Below are 15,915 nucleotides of genomic sequence, written 5' to 3'. Positions count from 1 at the left end.
CACAGTCCAATTAAGCTCTTTTTCATTCTTATGATCCATCCTCATAGTGCTGCACACAGTAGTGTCCCTGTGCAATGACCTTGGTTCCACCTGGGTGCTGTATGTAGAGGGTGTGGTGACTTCAGGGGTCATATATCTCTGCTCCTTCATATCAGCACACAAATCGAGGGATTTGCAGTCTTTGCCGTTCACATTCCTGGATTTCAGGCTCCTCTAGTCTGTTAACATTTCGATCGTCTTCCTTTTGTTCCTGTTTCGCTTTGGAAATGAGCACCGACACAGTCATGAGCTCATTTTCAGGATAGTCACCAAAAACCAATCCTTCATCTCTTTTTCTGCAGACGTAATCCTGATGTCACTCCTCCAGTCTGCTTTCAGATCCACACTGTGAACTTCAGTTGAATTAACCCTTTATTCAAAGATGAAATGTAGCACCATCCTATGCATCTATATATTTTTTATTTACTTGGATATCACTGTTCTGTGCTGCTCTTTAGTTGCAAACCTACCTAACGCCTGCAGGGCTCAGAGTGACTTGAGATGGTTTTGCCCACCAAAGGTCAGCATCAAGCATTCTCCACGTCCTCATGTTTATAAGTGAAAGGTTATCTCCGGGTGATCTCAGACAGTCTGCTTCAAGGGCAGCAGATCAGGTTCTCCAGTGAGGCCAAATGGCATGCACAGCTTTACGCAACAATCAGATGACCGTTTATCAAGCTGATGCTAAACAGACTGATGGTGCGCCGCCTCCTCGAATGCGAAAACAAAACAAATATATTCTTAGACAAGGTACTTTGTGCAAAAAATAAAAGACAAGCTTAAACGACTGAGAGTAAGTGACAGTGAAACATATTCTGGAGTTGAGCGTCGCGCTGTTTAAGCAGTCGCAGCTTTAGTAGAAAGGTTTGCGCTTATGTAACCAAAATCTGGCCATTTGTTACCAAACAGTCAGTCTAGATAGATGATCATTTTTAAGCAATTAAAAGCTAATAGTGGCTGACCAAGCAACCGCTGCACATTTGGGAGCTGCTCATTTTCAGTGGTATCCATCTACAGCTGGACTTATAAACAGAAATATAATGAAAACCACACGCTGAAAAAGATCCCGTGATATGATCCAAAGCTCCAGAGGGAATGAATACGAATACTCATAAATATCTTGGACGATAGCTCACACGGAGCAGTCTCGAGGAAGTTCACAGTAAGAGCAAAGCGGACATTTGAAGCGATAACTATCTGTGAATTCCCACTGAAATGTTATTCTAACTTTAATAATCTTGATTTTATTCAGTATTCCCTGTAGCTCCGACTTCTCGAGTGTTTAGTTCATCGGCACATTCCCATTAACTTGGCCACGTACGTTGACCTCACTTATCGATCCGTGTTATGATCCAACTTCCACGCTCTCAGACTTGAAAGAAAGTTTGGCTCAGGCGATTAGAGGATCATTAGGGGGTCCTTTTGTCCCTCTGTGGGGGGATACTCCCACTAGGTTTATATCTGGGACTCTCCACCATTTGACCTTAGAACTGAAGAAGCTTCTCGGATGAGAGGTGAAACGTCTTCAAGCAACTTAAAGAAGTCCAGACGCTTTTCTTTGCAAGCTCCTTTGACTACGATGACCTGGATGACTGAGAACCTTCACAGACAAAGAAAGTGAATATCGTCCTGAACCTTTGAAATAAGAACCTTTACAATGAACTCAGCTGTGAAACATTTTCGATATGATTTTCTTGGACTGTTCAGAATTATCACAGGAAAAGTCACGTGTGTGTACAGATTAAGAGAAAAGGGGGAAAGAAAAAGAAAAGCAAACAAAACATTTGTCTTTAGCTGCTTTATTCAACTTTTTTCATCATTTTTGTTTATCTTGAAATTCATACACTTTTATTTATTTTCTTTTTTTTTTTTTTTAACGGCTTCTATCACACAACTCAAAAAAAAAAAGAAAAGAAAATGAAAATCACCAAAAATGATTTCATGTTGTACAATCCACCTGGCGGACATTCCTAACGGCGTCACCAGGGTGTCATTTGACATCTGTGGTCCAACACTGAGGAAGTTCCCCTTTAAACCCACGCTTCACCGTCTCTCACAGAAACCTCGGAAAGCAGCATGAGTGGACAGAAGCACTACCTGTCAGATACTTTGAAACACAATGTAAATAATCTCTGCTTACCACAAAAATACACGAGATCTTACTTTTCCTGGGACAATACTACGTCCACGTTCAAGCCAAAATGGCTGAGATTCAGAGAAAGAAAAGAAAAAAAGAAACAATTCAGGATTACTGGTGATAGGAATCTGGATTTCCTGAAGAGTATTGTCACATGTAACTTTTTCCTACTGGCTCACGATTTAATGGATATTATACTCGCATCAGGGAGAGACACTTTGAACTCTAGACCGCAAAGATTTAAAGTAGAACTTCCTCAAAACAAAAAGTCAGATTCCTAGGGTAGGACAAGACCGGCAAGGATTAAATACTGACCGCCACATCCTCCATACTGCCATCCCCATGGCGATACAATCACCTCTCCCTACTTGCTTCCTCCTACCAACAGGACTAAATGGACACCACAGGCTACTATACCCAGTAGAGAGCCTCATCCTCAAAAACAAAAAATGTGAAGGAAAAATAAGGGGAAGGATGAGATGCTATTTGAAAAACCCGATTTGGATATGGACACTTGATCTGATCCTAAACAAACCAAGCTGACAGAAAGAGGCAGTGGCTGCGTTCCAGACCAAGTACCCCCCGCCCCCGTAAGAAGGATGAACACCTTACAAAAACTGAGCCGTGAACTAAAGCTGTGCACACACACAAAAAGATGACTGAGTTTTTAAAAGATTTAAAAAAAAAAAAAAAAAAATTTGATGTTTGACAATTTTATTCAACTCCTTTATTTAACTCATGATTGGGATACTTGATGAAAAATAAGCATGGATGTCAACACAAATTGGGAAAACAAGTTCTTCTCCATGATGCCACCCATCCATGAGCGTTCGGATCGATTCAACCGGCAGGGAGAGGGGGCTGAGGGGTTTGCACGTGGTTTGGAACAGAGCCGCTGCAGATACAAATAACCATCCATCGTTTAGATAAACATGAGCCGTGATGTCACAGGACATCGTAGGAGCAAACGCTAACGGGTTACTGTGATGGCTTTACAGAGCAACGGCAGAAGCCCGCTGCAGTCCCCTGAAATGTTCATCCTTCTGACCTCAGCAACATAGTAACCTTCAACCTGCTGGAAATGTGTTTTTTGTTTGTTTTGTTCACCCAATTAGACACAAATTAACACTGAAACAAAAAAAAGACTAAACTTTTGGAATTTAGACTTTGTCTTGGCATCACTCCCAAGTAGCTGCCTATTTTTCAAGGGACTTGCTGAGATCTGCATGCTCTGTAAACATCAACAGCGTGGTGTGAAATGCAATGATGAGCTAGCGCCCACAGAAGGGCAGAGCTGGTACTACACCCCCTCTCCCACCCATCCCCAATGTCCCTCAGTTTACAAGAAACAAACAGGAAATAAAAAGATTGAAGAAAAAAAAAAAAAAGAAAACCCCCCACCCCCCAATCGGGCCTGGCAGCACGCCACTGACTTCAAGTGTGTGCGTGTGCATGCTTGCGTGTGAGGATCAGCGTGTGTGCGGCCGTGGCCGCCAGAGTCTCTGAGAATATGAGAGGACTGGTGCATGTGTCTGAGTGTGTTTGTGTATGCATGTGTGTGCGTGCGTGCTGAGGCTCCATGGGGGTGAGGGGGACTCCTAGTATTTCTTCCCCGGGACAAACTCCTTTGCTTCAGGATTCAAGATGCTCTTCCTCTGCAGAGAGAAGGAAACAGAATAAAATTACTCATTTTATCAAGAACCGACAAAGTGAGCGCAGCGCAATCAGACGCATCTGACTCACCGCCACTTCCTCCAGGTTGTTGTGGTGATCGCTGACCGACAGGCCGTTGAGCTGCTGCTGCAGCTGCCCCACCCCCTGGTTGTTGAGGTCGCGCGAAGGGATGAACCAATCCTGGTCCTCCTCCTCCAACATCTCCTGGAAGCAGCGCTCCAAGAATTCCTGCTCCAACAGCTCCTCCTCTACCTGCAAGACAATGACACAGGAAAGGAAATGATAAATAATAAGATAAGCAGTAAAGTGGAACAATAAGTGAAGGCGTGGAAACGTTCAGACGTTACAAATTCACGCTTAAGTCACAAGCTGACAAAAATGCTCAACTCTCGGTAAGAAACCTTGTATCTGATGCAGCATAGGCATCAGAGTTCATTAGTGGCAGGGGAGAGGGGTACGAGTCTGCCAAGAATTAACCATTAAATTAATCTTTAATAACTCTTTTTATTAGCATATCATCCAAAAACATTGTTTTTCAAGTACTGTTGACAAATAAATGAGCAATAAATCCACCTGTTCTCAGGTGAGCCTCTCATCCTGAGGGTGAATAAAGCATTATGTTATCTCAACAGCAACTTCACCAGCAGCTCAGGGCAGAATCAAACTTTCAAATTAAGAGTGGAGGGATTGCAGGATGGTGAGGTTTAAAAACAAAAACAACAACAACAACAACAACAACAAAACAGGATGGACTGAAAAGAAGAAGAAAAAAAAAAAAAGAGTGAGTTGGACCTTCAGGAGTTAAAGTATCCATTTTTGTCACATGTACCTGTCTGTTATACTCCTCCTCATTCTCCATCCACATGTATTCAGCAAACGGGTTGGCGTCATTGTTTTCTCCCGCATGGCCATTGGCAACCGGCTCTTTCCCTTCCTTTTCTGGAGCTCCGCCTCCTGGTGTCTTAGCCACCTCTGGACCGCTCATCTCAGCTGGCTCTGTGTGAAACAAGAAGGCACAGGTGTGACTGTCAGCGAACAGTCTGGATCATCCTGCTACAGTATGCACGCAATCAGACAACCGAAGAGCAAAGCTGCGCAACTCCCGTTCGCTAGCCCACAGCTGGGTCTCATTCTTGTTAGTTTACATTATCATATTTAAAATCAAGGCTCCATTATTTAAGCCTGGGATTCCAAATCGAATTGACCATCAGCATCTCAATCAGCATTGTCGGAGCAGTTTTCCAGCTGTAACTAAAGACGCTCTGCTTATAAAGGAGGAAAAGACAAAAAAAGCCATTGAACAGTAATTCTGCATCTCTCAGGTTATGAGTAGGAAACAGACTGAAAGGCAACACCTGCCTGGACTAATCCTACTCGGTGATGTCTAAAACATTCTTCTGCAACACCCAAATGAGCCTGAAGACTTAATAGAGTCTTTGACATTTTATGACGTTGATCAATAGTTATTTTCCAGGTGGGTGAATTACAGCGCTGCAGTGAAAGGCCACAGAAACACACACACACACACACACACAACGGGTCCAGAGAGACATCAGTAAGACATACAGCACTATCACAAGCCAAACAAACACCCAGTTTTAAATCAGGTTTGTGTAGACCAATGAAAGAGAAAATACAGCCAAATGTTAAAGTCAATCCTATTTCCCCACTAAATACAGCTGTTCATCAAAACATCTAGCCACATAGGGTTTACATCTAAAGTTTGAAACTCAACGTTACTTTAAAAAAAAAAAAAAAAGAGTTAAATAAACACTGAGACATGAAGCAGAGTACTCAGCTGTGTGCCAACATGTAATCCTTACTCAGAGATGCTGATGCATGTCTTTTTAACTTCGCAGTAATGACATGAGACTAAACTATCATTTAACCCCCAGCCTTACACCCAGTCAACACCAAAGTAGCAACAGTGACAACAGTTCACAACAATTGTGGAAAACTAAAACAGACTTGCATTTGTGGGCTAAAAAGAAAGATAAACGCACTGTTACAGTGATGGATGATTAGATAAGCCCCTTCCCCCACCACCTGGATGGAATCAGTACACAACTTTGCTCTTAACACTTCTTTTTTTCTTAAATTTTATCATTAACAAACAGCAAATATGGAAAATAATGAATACAAAAATAAACAGTGCAAGTATTGTCCCATCAAATCCACAGAAGAGAGGACTTTATAAACCGCTATCTCAGCGTATCTAAGGAAGTCCCATATAAACAAGGCAAAGCCAAACCCAAGTGACGTGATCGGTGAAGAAGCGCAAACGTGTGTGTGGTTATTTCTCTGCAGTCAGCAAAGGCCTACGCATGATTCAATCAAGCCAAACGCAGCGAGTCATCACATGTAACAGGGCCGCATCTTGCAATGTAAAAATACAGCCGTGCTGCTGCTTTAAGAGTCATTAGAAAGACAACAGCTAACATCTGTGTTCAGTACACACCTTTGGCAATAAGTAAAGATACTTTTTTTTTTTTAATTATTATCGATCATCACATCCCAATGGGTTAGAATAATTTACCAATACTCTGCAATAAAACTATTCCCTGAACACGTACTAGCATCCAGCTACATCTTTAGCAGATGATTACTTCCACCTGCACTGTGGAAGTGAAAGTAAAAACTGTGACATCACATCAGGTTTTCCCCCCTCCATCCAAATACCTACTTCTCCTTCAAAAAGGGGCAGCCCCTGGATAACCACGCAATTTCCATCTAAAGCTCGAGACTGGACACGGCATCCACACCTGGCCTGAATTTTATCAGAATAAAACAATTCTCATTACAACAACTGAGTACAATGCTAAATTTGTGTCCACACCAATTGGCAACACCCGGGGCTTAAAAATGAAGCCAATGAAGATGTGCCGAAAACAGCAGTTCCTCTAGTGGCCACTTAAGGATGGCTTTAACCCTTGTGTGGTGTTCGTATTTTTGTTACTCAGCCAGTGTTCATGGGTCTGGTGGACCCGCTAGAGTTTTGGCTTTCCAAATTAACACTAAACAATTTTATGTTAAATTACTCAACAGATGTTTACTTCATCCCAATTACAAGACATATGAACAGCAAACATGGTTAATTTTTTCCCTTTACCTTTGTTAGATCACATTTATGAATTAATGTGCTTCTCGTTTTTCTTTTATATAAAATGTTATAAATAAATCAGTTATAATCAAGTGGAGTGAGTGGAAAGACAACACAACACAAAAAATAATAATTAATTGTTTAATTTTTCTTTTGAAAAAAAACTGAACACGGGTCTCACAGACCCGAACACCATACAAGGGTTAAAAGCACAATATGGCTTTAAAAGCACAATGTCTCAATATTTACAGTCAGGCACCAAAACAACTCTATTAATACTCTGTCCTTTCATAAAGACTGTACCATTTAAATAAATAAAATAAATAGGGGTTAATGAGTGTGACCACTTTGACAGTTTTCCCAAAACACTATCTTTCAGGCCTCAGCGCTGCTAAATCTAGTCACTGAATTGGGAGTTTTTCTCTAGTCCATAATGGACTCTCTCTAGTATTTTATTTCCATGTTACTTGGCTACTACAGAGATCTGTATCTGTGCATGGCACTTGTGCAGTCAAAGCACAGAGCTCGTCAATCCTGCTTAAACAGTGAAAATGTATGTAGTCTGTGGTTCAGACGTGCAGCTTCACCTTTATGCTGTAAAACAGGCATCTAAAACAACAGGGGTGTCTGAGTGTAGCCTCTTTCACACGGGATACTTAAAACAGATGATTAAATTCATTAATTAAGCCTAATATTCTGCAGTCATAAGCACTGTTTAAGCTTGAAGCCAGTGGCGAGATCACAAGTATCCAATAATCTATTAAGAAAAGACAGTGAGTTGATGAGATTTGTGCGATTGCTTCTACGCACACAGGATTGCCACTATGATGAGACATGCCCAATCATGACATAATCCTCAGAGTGCCAGCCAGATGCAACAGACTTGTCATGACTCAACTGCAGCCTTGCAGCGGGGGGAGGGGGGATAGAAAAATGATGATCTCAACCGAGCTCTGCTCACAGCTCCGGAGGTCATCCTGATGAAGACTCACTCACTCATTGCAATGTGTTGTGACTTCAAAGAAACTTCACCCATTTCAAAATTCAGCCCATAATATTTCTGCGACACCCGCGCCTGCAGTCCCCGTCTCCCTCAGCACAACAAAACAAACATGTTTAAGCAGAGTGTGACCCGCAGCAGCCGGCCGTTCGACGGACACGCTGTTCCTCAGAAGAGCACACACAAACAAGCATAATCTAAGTAGGTCAGTAGACTAAGAAGAAGAGGTGTGTCTGTTTCTGCCCAACCGTGGGCAACGATAAAGACGTCTAACGATGCAGAGCAGGGACTTGAACAAGGTGAAGAAAAAACAAAACAAAACAAAAAAAACACAAAGGGAAAAATTTACAAGACAGAGGTTGCAGAACATTTGAAGCCTGTGCGCTAACATTCACTTTTACTGCAGTCGATAAAGTGTTGTGTAATGAATCGGACTTACCATCAGCCAAAGCTTTAAAATAACAGTTGAGACGCTGAAGGGGTGTGAGTATGCAAGCAGACAGCTAAAAGCAGGTAAAAGCCATGAGGTTAGAGCTCAGGTGATATTTTTTCCCACACAATCAAACGAAAGTTATGTTTCCAGCTTCTCAGATTAAACGCCAAATGGTTATAAAAGTATACTGAATGCATGATCTAAACCTCCAAAAAGTTCAATTTGTAAGAACACCTCTAAGATTAATTTCCAAAAGTTGCCAAGTCACTGACATCATCCCACCCCCACTGAAGTATAACTAACAAGAGTGCAAAGACCTCGCCAGCATGTGATGCACATAGCACTTAACATGTTCACATTGCATAACCATGTGGTGGTTACCATGTAATATTTAGTTAGGCAAGCCTAGATCAGTGCTTCCCCTGTGCCTACGAGGGTGAGGGGTAAGCTGTAGAAATGTAAAATGCTGTTCTGCAATCCGGCCACACGGGAGGGGTCAAAAACAAAAATGTACAGAAAGTTTGAGGGGACAGAGTTCAACTTCTGAATCCAAGCAGCTTTATCTTGGAACAGCAATCATCATCAGCTGCAATAGAAGTTTTTGGACTGGATGATAAACTCAATGTCATATTTCTAAGTTGTTGTTGTTTGTTTTGTTTTTTAAGGGAGGGGGGTTGACTCTTCTATGAGCTAAAAACAACAAAACAAAAACCATTTTGCTGGCTTGTTTGTTGTGATAGTGAGAACTTAAGTCTGAAAACTGTATGTACTTTGTGTTGAGTGGGTGGAAATATGCAAAATTAATGACCATTTGACATTTTCAAAGCAAATTTTGTTCTGTGTCAGAGGGGGAAAATGTCATCAAAAAAAGAAGAAAAAAAGGAGAAGATTATTACTGAATTTGATTTTTTTTTTGTCCTGATTTGTAAAACTGGGATATTTTAAGGAAAGAAGGGCTTTGGGAAATTCTATTAACGCAATAGCTACTGGTTCCACACATTTAAAATACTTTTAGTAGTTTTCCCCCCTTGAGGCAAGGAACGAACTGGAAAAACAAACTGCAAAAGTATAAGTTTAGTTACTAATTTTTACATTTTTCAAAGTGGTTTAAAATCAAGCTGAAACAGCCGTTCAAATTCACCTTCAGATCCCTGGAACTGCAACTAAATAACCACTGAAACCTTTCAAATGTCCAAATGTCGGCTTAATAGTCCTCTTGACTCCGTTTGTAATGGATACTTTGTGTACCTGCAAGTGTAAAAATAAACTCTGAATGTCAAGCAGAGACATCCAACCTGCGGGGAGACAAATGCGGGGGGAGCTCCTACAGCCATGTCCAGTTCCAACTGTGCACAATGAAGACTTTGATATGCAAAAACAACCCGCTTCATAGCGGTCCGTGTAGCCTGACAGTCCGTGTGTGTAACAGGAGCTGTGCCGCGGTGGCTTACAGCCTGCTAACGGCTCTAAACCAGGTGTCCGGGCATACCTGGGAAGTTGGTTTAAAGGATTTGGTAGTTTCAGTCGAGGTAATGCGAAGTGGCTAGTTCCCAGCGGCTGCAAACAGACAGAAACGCACAGCTGCGCTGTCAGTGAACGGGCCTAAGGTGAAAGCTACCCCACCAACAACAAAGGGTAGAGGCTGGGTGAAAGAAAAGCTCTTTTTTTCCTTTTAAAGTCATTAAGTGGGTTTCTTAAAACGGCTTAAATGCGAACCACGTATTAAACGAAAATATACAATGAGCTACTAGAACAGGTAAAGCACGCATCTGGGGCAAACCCCGTCTCTATTTGAATGCTAGAGGCCAAACAAAGTGTGCTCCGCTATGAGCTAGCACGCAGCTACAGCATGGCAGCATCACTGAAGCAGGTCAACAAAACAAGGCTGAGCTCCGGGAACAACAGCAGCGGCAAACACGCACACACGACGAAGCTCTAACGTGTAACCGTTCGCGGGTCGCCGTTACCTGGCATTGTGCTCCTGCTGTGTGTCTCAACGCGTAGGGTAACACAAAGTTACTGTCAGTAAACTGCGAGCTCGTCGTGTCTTCTGTGGGGATTTCTCCGCGCTGCGATGCAACGTAGCTCCAGTCAGCTAAATCCTGTTAGCCACCTCGCTAACGTTAGAAAGCTGGGTCGGTTATGTGGTCTGATGAGGCGTTCATCTACTGCCAGGAATGTGGGAATTTGTACCTCACACCAGACAAACTATTAGATAAAAGCAGAGGCGGGGTAAATAATGTAAATCCCATCACCACCAACGCTATTGGAGTCGACTACTGTTAATCTTACAATCTTCTTTACCACTTGATGAGATCACAGATAGGATCAGTAGGAATGTAACAATGAGTACATTTGCTCATTTACTTTAATCAGCTTTAATGTACTTGTACTTTAAGTATTTCAATGCACTCTATATTGTGAGTGCAATTATTGCACTTCATACCCCATATACTATTTAATTTAGAAGCTTTAGTTGCTTATTATTTTGAAAATGATTTGCATTATTACAGCTCAAGCTACTGAGTAATAGAAATCTAATTAAAATAATCAACAGCTTTTAACATTAAAGAGATATACACATAAACAAATCAATAACTATAACCCAATAATTTCATGTATATGATTCTAAATGGTGCCGTTTGACATGAGTTAATTTGCTTAGGTGCAGCCTGTGTACTATTAAGCTTCTTAAATAGGAATATAAATCTTACTTAAGTTAAAGGTCTATAAATACTTTTTTTTCCACTTTGAAAAACAACTAATCATCACAAGATTATGTTTAAATTCTTATGCAGCTCCACTTTTCACTTTTCAACATAATAAATCTGCAAATGCAATAAATCTGTTGCACATGAGCTTGAAAATTGTGATTTTGTAGTTGTATAAGTTATGTTAAAAAAAGAGAGAAAAGGAATTGCATTGGTTCCCTCCAATCCATAACACATGAATACAGCTGACTGCTTTCAACAAAACCTATAATGATGCTAGTAAATATATCTTTTAATACCATGGTAATGACTTCAGCTAAACTTTAGAGGTCTGAGTGCTGACGTCAGTGAGCAAACTGCGGCATTCAGCACACATTGATCTCCATTTAAAACCAGTAACAAATGTAAGCAGGGATGCGGAGAGAAAAACAAAGCACCACCATAAAAACTGGTGTTTGTTTATCGTCCAAAAAACTATTTGCAGAAATGCAATAAAACAGATTGCTCCGCCTATCCTAGCAGCTACAACATCTGGTTAAATTCCACCACAGCGTTTCCATTCCTTTTCCCCCCAGAGGTTAATGGTGTGTGTGATTAGAGGATGAATGCCAAGACTGAACAGAATCCAGCTCGGATTCAGTCTGAAATACACAGTAAATCATGGAGCCTCTCTGCTCTGCTGTCAATCCTGAGAATGAAACAAGCAAATGTGAAGGGCGACTTGTTTTCAGCACATCGTACTGAGTGAACTGCCAGTGTCACGACAAGCTCCGGCATCTTTTCTTCTTTGGCCTGCTGTTCGTTATGCTAATTGAGTGACAGCAGCTGACAACAGTTAAAAAATGGTTCCAAAAATAAAATAAAAAATGCATGTGGCTTTTTTAAATAAAAGTAAAATGGTAAATGGCCTGTATTTGTATAGCGCTTTACTAATCCCTAAGGACCCCAAAGCGCTTTACACATCCAGTCATCCACACACTGGTGATGGCAAGCTACATTGTAGCCACAGCCACCCTGGGGTGCACTGACAGAGGAGAGGCTGCTGGACACTGGCGCCACCGGGCCCTCTGACCACCACCAGTAGGCAACGGGTGAAGTGTCTTGCCCAAGGACACAACGACCGAGACTGTCCAAGCCAGGACTCGAACCGGCAACCTTCCGATTACAAGGCAAACTCCCAACTCTTGAGCCACGATCGCCCTGATGTATAAACCACTTAGCCTGCCAATGAACAGGACATTAACAGGCATGCTGTAAAAGCAATTTAAATCCTTTATTATCAACAAATTCAATTCACGTTTTTGTTTAATAAAATTTTGTCAGGAAGCAGTGAAAAAAGGTACAAGTGTCACCACTGGGAAGATCTTTGCAGCAGCCAGAGGATATATGTAAAAATGAAGTCAGCTTCCCCGAAATTATACATTTAAGGAGTAACAATTTAAATGAGAGGTGAACAGGTGAGAAAAGCGGTAAACTAAATGGAATGATATTTTGTAATGATTGTGAAGGCACATGTTTGAAATGTTTGAAATAAAAATGAACTGAACTGAACTGAAAAGTGCCCAAGGAGTAGAGACACGAGGACAACAGGAATTCAGAGTGAATAAATGGCTGAAACAAAAGTTTGGCTCAAACTGCTAACAGTGTGGACAGCAGTAAAATATCTAATCAAATAAAAACAGATTAAATTTAGTAAAGGGAATGTGGGAGATGTTATATTTGTAAGCACCCACTTAAAATAAATTAGCCTGATGTAAGTGTGAAGAGTAGGAGATATAGGGAGCAGTTGAAAGTAGTCTATAAATGGGATAAGTAACTGACAGTGTGTGAGATTACAAGTAACTGATACACAGCTTTAAGTAATGAGTACTGTATATGCAAATGCAGTTTACACTCGTTAAAAAAAATCTAAACATTAACAGTCTGATTGGGGGAGACAGTTTTAACAATATCTGCTGTAATTTAATCAAGTTAAACAGCATAAAGAAGAAGCTACTGATTGTTTTAACCCCGGATGCCCTTCCAGATACAACCCAAAAAGGGATTCGCGTTTTCTCCTGGGAAAGACAGTACACTTGTTAGGGAAATGTATAAACCCTACATGGAATTAGTTCCATTAAACATGAAAGGTGGTGTTGCTGCAGAGGTACGTGAGTCTTTGTGACATGATAGAGGAGCTACATTAAAAAAAAAGCACCACAACACTGAGATTCTACCTGCTAGTTCTATTTTGCTAGTCAGCATTGAGAGCTACAGTATAGATGGCAATCAAAAATCGGGCAGCACTTGAATGCAGCATGTGCACAAACATCTCGAGCTCCGTCACACAGCACCTCTGTCTGTACTCCTGACTAACCCCAGAGACAAATGCCTGCGTGGCTCCGGAGAGAAACGCGCTTCTGGCGCTTCACTCTGGGAAGACACGCTTTAACTGATTTTATGCGGCTCAAAATACTCTAATAATGGACAACATGAGGCATTTTGTGTCAATTAGCGTGATTTAAAAAGAAAATTATTTGAAAACTGCATATGTTCATAAACTTGGCTGCCCTACATTGTAGTTAGGCCACTGTTACTACTGTGGAAGTTTGTTTTTACCACCTTCACAACAGCCCCCTCACTCCTTTTTAGACTAAGCTCATGAAGGCAGGAAGTGCCAGCCTAGTGAGAATTTAGCGTAAAAAAAATTAACCACGTAAGGTTAATATTGTTTCATGTTTAGCTTTCTTTTTATATTTCTTGATATGAAGCAAACAGGTAGCTTCCCCTTTATCGCACCAACACTCACCACTCAACTTCAAGCGCAAATCGGTGCGGGGGGGCAGCAAGCCAGCTGTCTTGAGGGGTAAAATGCTCTTTTCCGGTCCTGGGTGTGAGAAGAAAACCACACAGTGAAGAAAATCTTCCTATAAACTCCAACTCGGTAAACCAGCGGTTGTCCCCTTGCTCGGTTTGGTTGCGTTATTAACCAAAAAAAGAAAAAAAATTCCCGTTAAATCCACAAATTTTCTGCTAACACGTTGAGAGAAAAAAACAAACAGTAGTCGCGCTCGTCCAGCTGCCCGCTTCAACCATTGGTTGAGGTTTACGTCAACCAAGGCCTCCTGACGACGCTATTGGCTAAAAGTGTAGAAACGCCCGCCCCTACCTCGCCATTCACGCGACTAAAGAAAATACATTACAGCTTTTTTTTTTTTCTTTCCACCATTGTTTTTGTAATTAACATTTCCTAATATTGAATGAAGCTCGCTGTATTTATAATATATATTCTATAATGTATAATGTATAAAATAAAGAAATTACCGGTTTTCCACGTGTAATTCTGACTCTATGTTATTTAATAGATCCAGTCCTGTTTGTCCGTTTAAAATATCTTTATAAAACTGTTATGTTATTTTTGTTGCGATTTCGGCTGCACTCTCGGCCACAGCTCTCTTAAAAAGGTCATTGTTAATGTCAGTTACATTTTGTGCACCGTGTTGTAATCGTTACACTTTGCGACACCTCGCACAGGGCAAAGGTATCAGGGCCAACTCGGCCTTCCCAGTTCAACTCAGACTGCCTGCTGCGCACAGAGCTGAGAGTGAAGCAGAGTTTCAGTGTGCTCAGCGGGCTCTCCATTGACTGTGACACCCTCCTATGAAGGTCAGTGTAGCTGATGTAACATATATATAAACATAGTGATATTGCATAGACGTTCTCTGTGTTATATATATATATATATATATATATATATATATATATATATATATATATATATATTGTTCTCCAGATCATATTGCGTGATATTAACATATGTAATGAGATTAACTGGGAATTGTCCACTCCCGTGTAAAACTGGAGTGAACTGAGGGAACTCTGAAAACCAAAAAAAGTTTTAGGGCTCAAAATGCGGCCTTGTGGAGATAACATTTAACAACGTGGCTGCTGTTTCATCCCTTTACAAACATAAACTTGAACTTTGTCTGAACACGAGCTTTGTCTCATAAACGTGTGCAGGACTAGAGATCAATCACAGAGCGACTGTGTTTTTCAGAGGAGAGGACAACCAACGACCTCATTCGTGTTTCTGCAGGGGTCAACGTTTAAGGGACGAAATGATGTCAGAGCAGTAAACTGTATTTTGTGTGGAAAAAGAAAATAGTGAACGCAATACATTGATCAGTGACTGTCGTGAGTCAGAAAACGCTGTGAGAAATTGTTTTTAAATGTCACTTGCTTGCGTCAATCTACACATGCGCAGCAACATTGTTCCTTTGTGTGATATTACTGAATACACCGCTTATTTATTCAAATGTAAACACTATAATACCCTGTCTATAGTCTATAATAAATATGGACTTTCTAAAAAAAACTTTTTTTTCCCCTGAGTGCACTTACAGTATAACTGAGGTAAACAGTGCTGCTTCAATGAATGTTTTATCCATTTGGATTATTCAGAGCAGCCACCGCATTTGCATCCGAGCCCATTTCATCTATTTTTGGTCAAAGTCAATGACTCGTGTTCACCCGTTTCCCCCTCGTGCAGTTCTGGAGAGCTGGAAATGGTGTTGGTGAGAGCAGCTGTTGTGAATCAGAAACACTGGTGTCACTAATGACAGTGACATGAACATAAGTGACTTCTCACGGCGTGGTGTGTGCTGAAAACAGAAAATGAGCACTGCCATAGCGTGTCCAAAGGGTTTGAACATTTTCTGTATTATCATCTGCCTACTTATACATAATGCACATAAAATCTTAAGTGTTTGGTTGATTGTTATTTATTGTTTTCCTGATTTTCAACTTAGTATTTTTCTTCTTGCACTTTACTGGAATAGCTGC

General features: G+C 41.0%; 1 protein-coding gene across 2 annotated transcripts; it reads right to left on the bottom strand.

Moving 5' to 3' along the window:
* Nucleotides 1–1,822: 1,822 nt before the first annotated feature.
* paip2b (poly(A) binding protein interacting protein 2B) lies at nt 1,823–14,117 on the bottom strand. Of its 2 annotated transcripts, none has more exons than XM_085267248.1 (4): nt 13,883–14,117; nt 4,680–4,846; nt 3,920–4,102; nt 1,823–3,831 (listed from the first exon to the last, which is right to left on the bottom strand). In XM_085267248.1, exons 2-4 carry the CDS (start codon nt 4,833–4,835, stop codon nt 3,775–3,777), a joined length of 396 nt encoding a protein of 131 aa, XP_085123374.1. In that variant the 5' UTR covers nt 4,836–4,846; nt 13,883–14,117; the 3' UTR covers nt 1,823–3,774. The 2 variants fall into 2 exon arrangements, with proteins under 2 accessions (XP_085123374.1, XP_085123372.1); XM_085267246.1 differs by lacking the exon at nt 13,883–14,117 and adding an exon at nt 10,351–10,540.
* Nucleotides 14,118–15,915: the final 1,798 nt, after the last annotated feature.

The sequence above is a fragment of the Mchenga conophoros genome, linkage group LG3 (assembly GCF_057382185.1).
Source record: "Mchenga conophoros isolate Kocher_MC1m ecotype Shallow Benthic linkage group LG3, M_conophoros_male_GT1.1, whole genome shotgun sequence".
In the NCBI taxonomy this organism is placed as follows: domain Eukaryota; kingdom Metazoa; phylum Chordata; class Actinopteri; order Cichliformes; family Cichlidae; genus Mchenga; species Mchenga conophoros.
This window is presented reverse-complemented; position numbering and strand designations above follow the sequence as displayed.

What these genes read in the sequence shown, in the direction of transcription:
- paip2b (XM_085267246.1), bottom strand. An exon ending in AGGAGGAGTATAACAGACAG is followed by an intron (nt 4,103 to 4,679) that starts GTACATGTGACA and finishes ATTGTCTTGCAG; the next exon opens with GTAGAGGAGGAGCTGTTGGA. An exon ending in ACAACCTGGAGGAAGTGGCG is followed by an intron (nt 3,832 to 3,919) that starts GTGAGTCAGATG and finishes TTCTCTCTGCAG; the next exon opens with AGGAAGAGCATCTTGAATCC.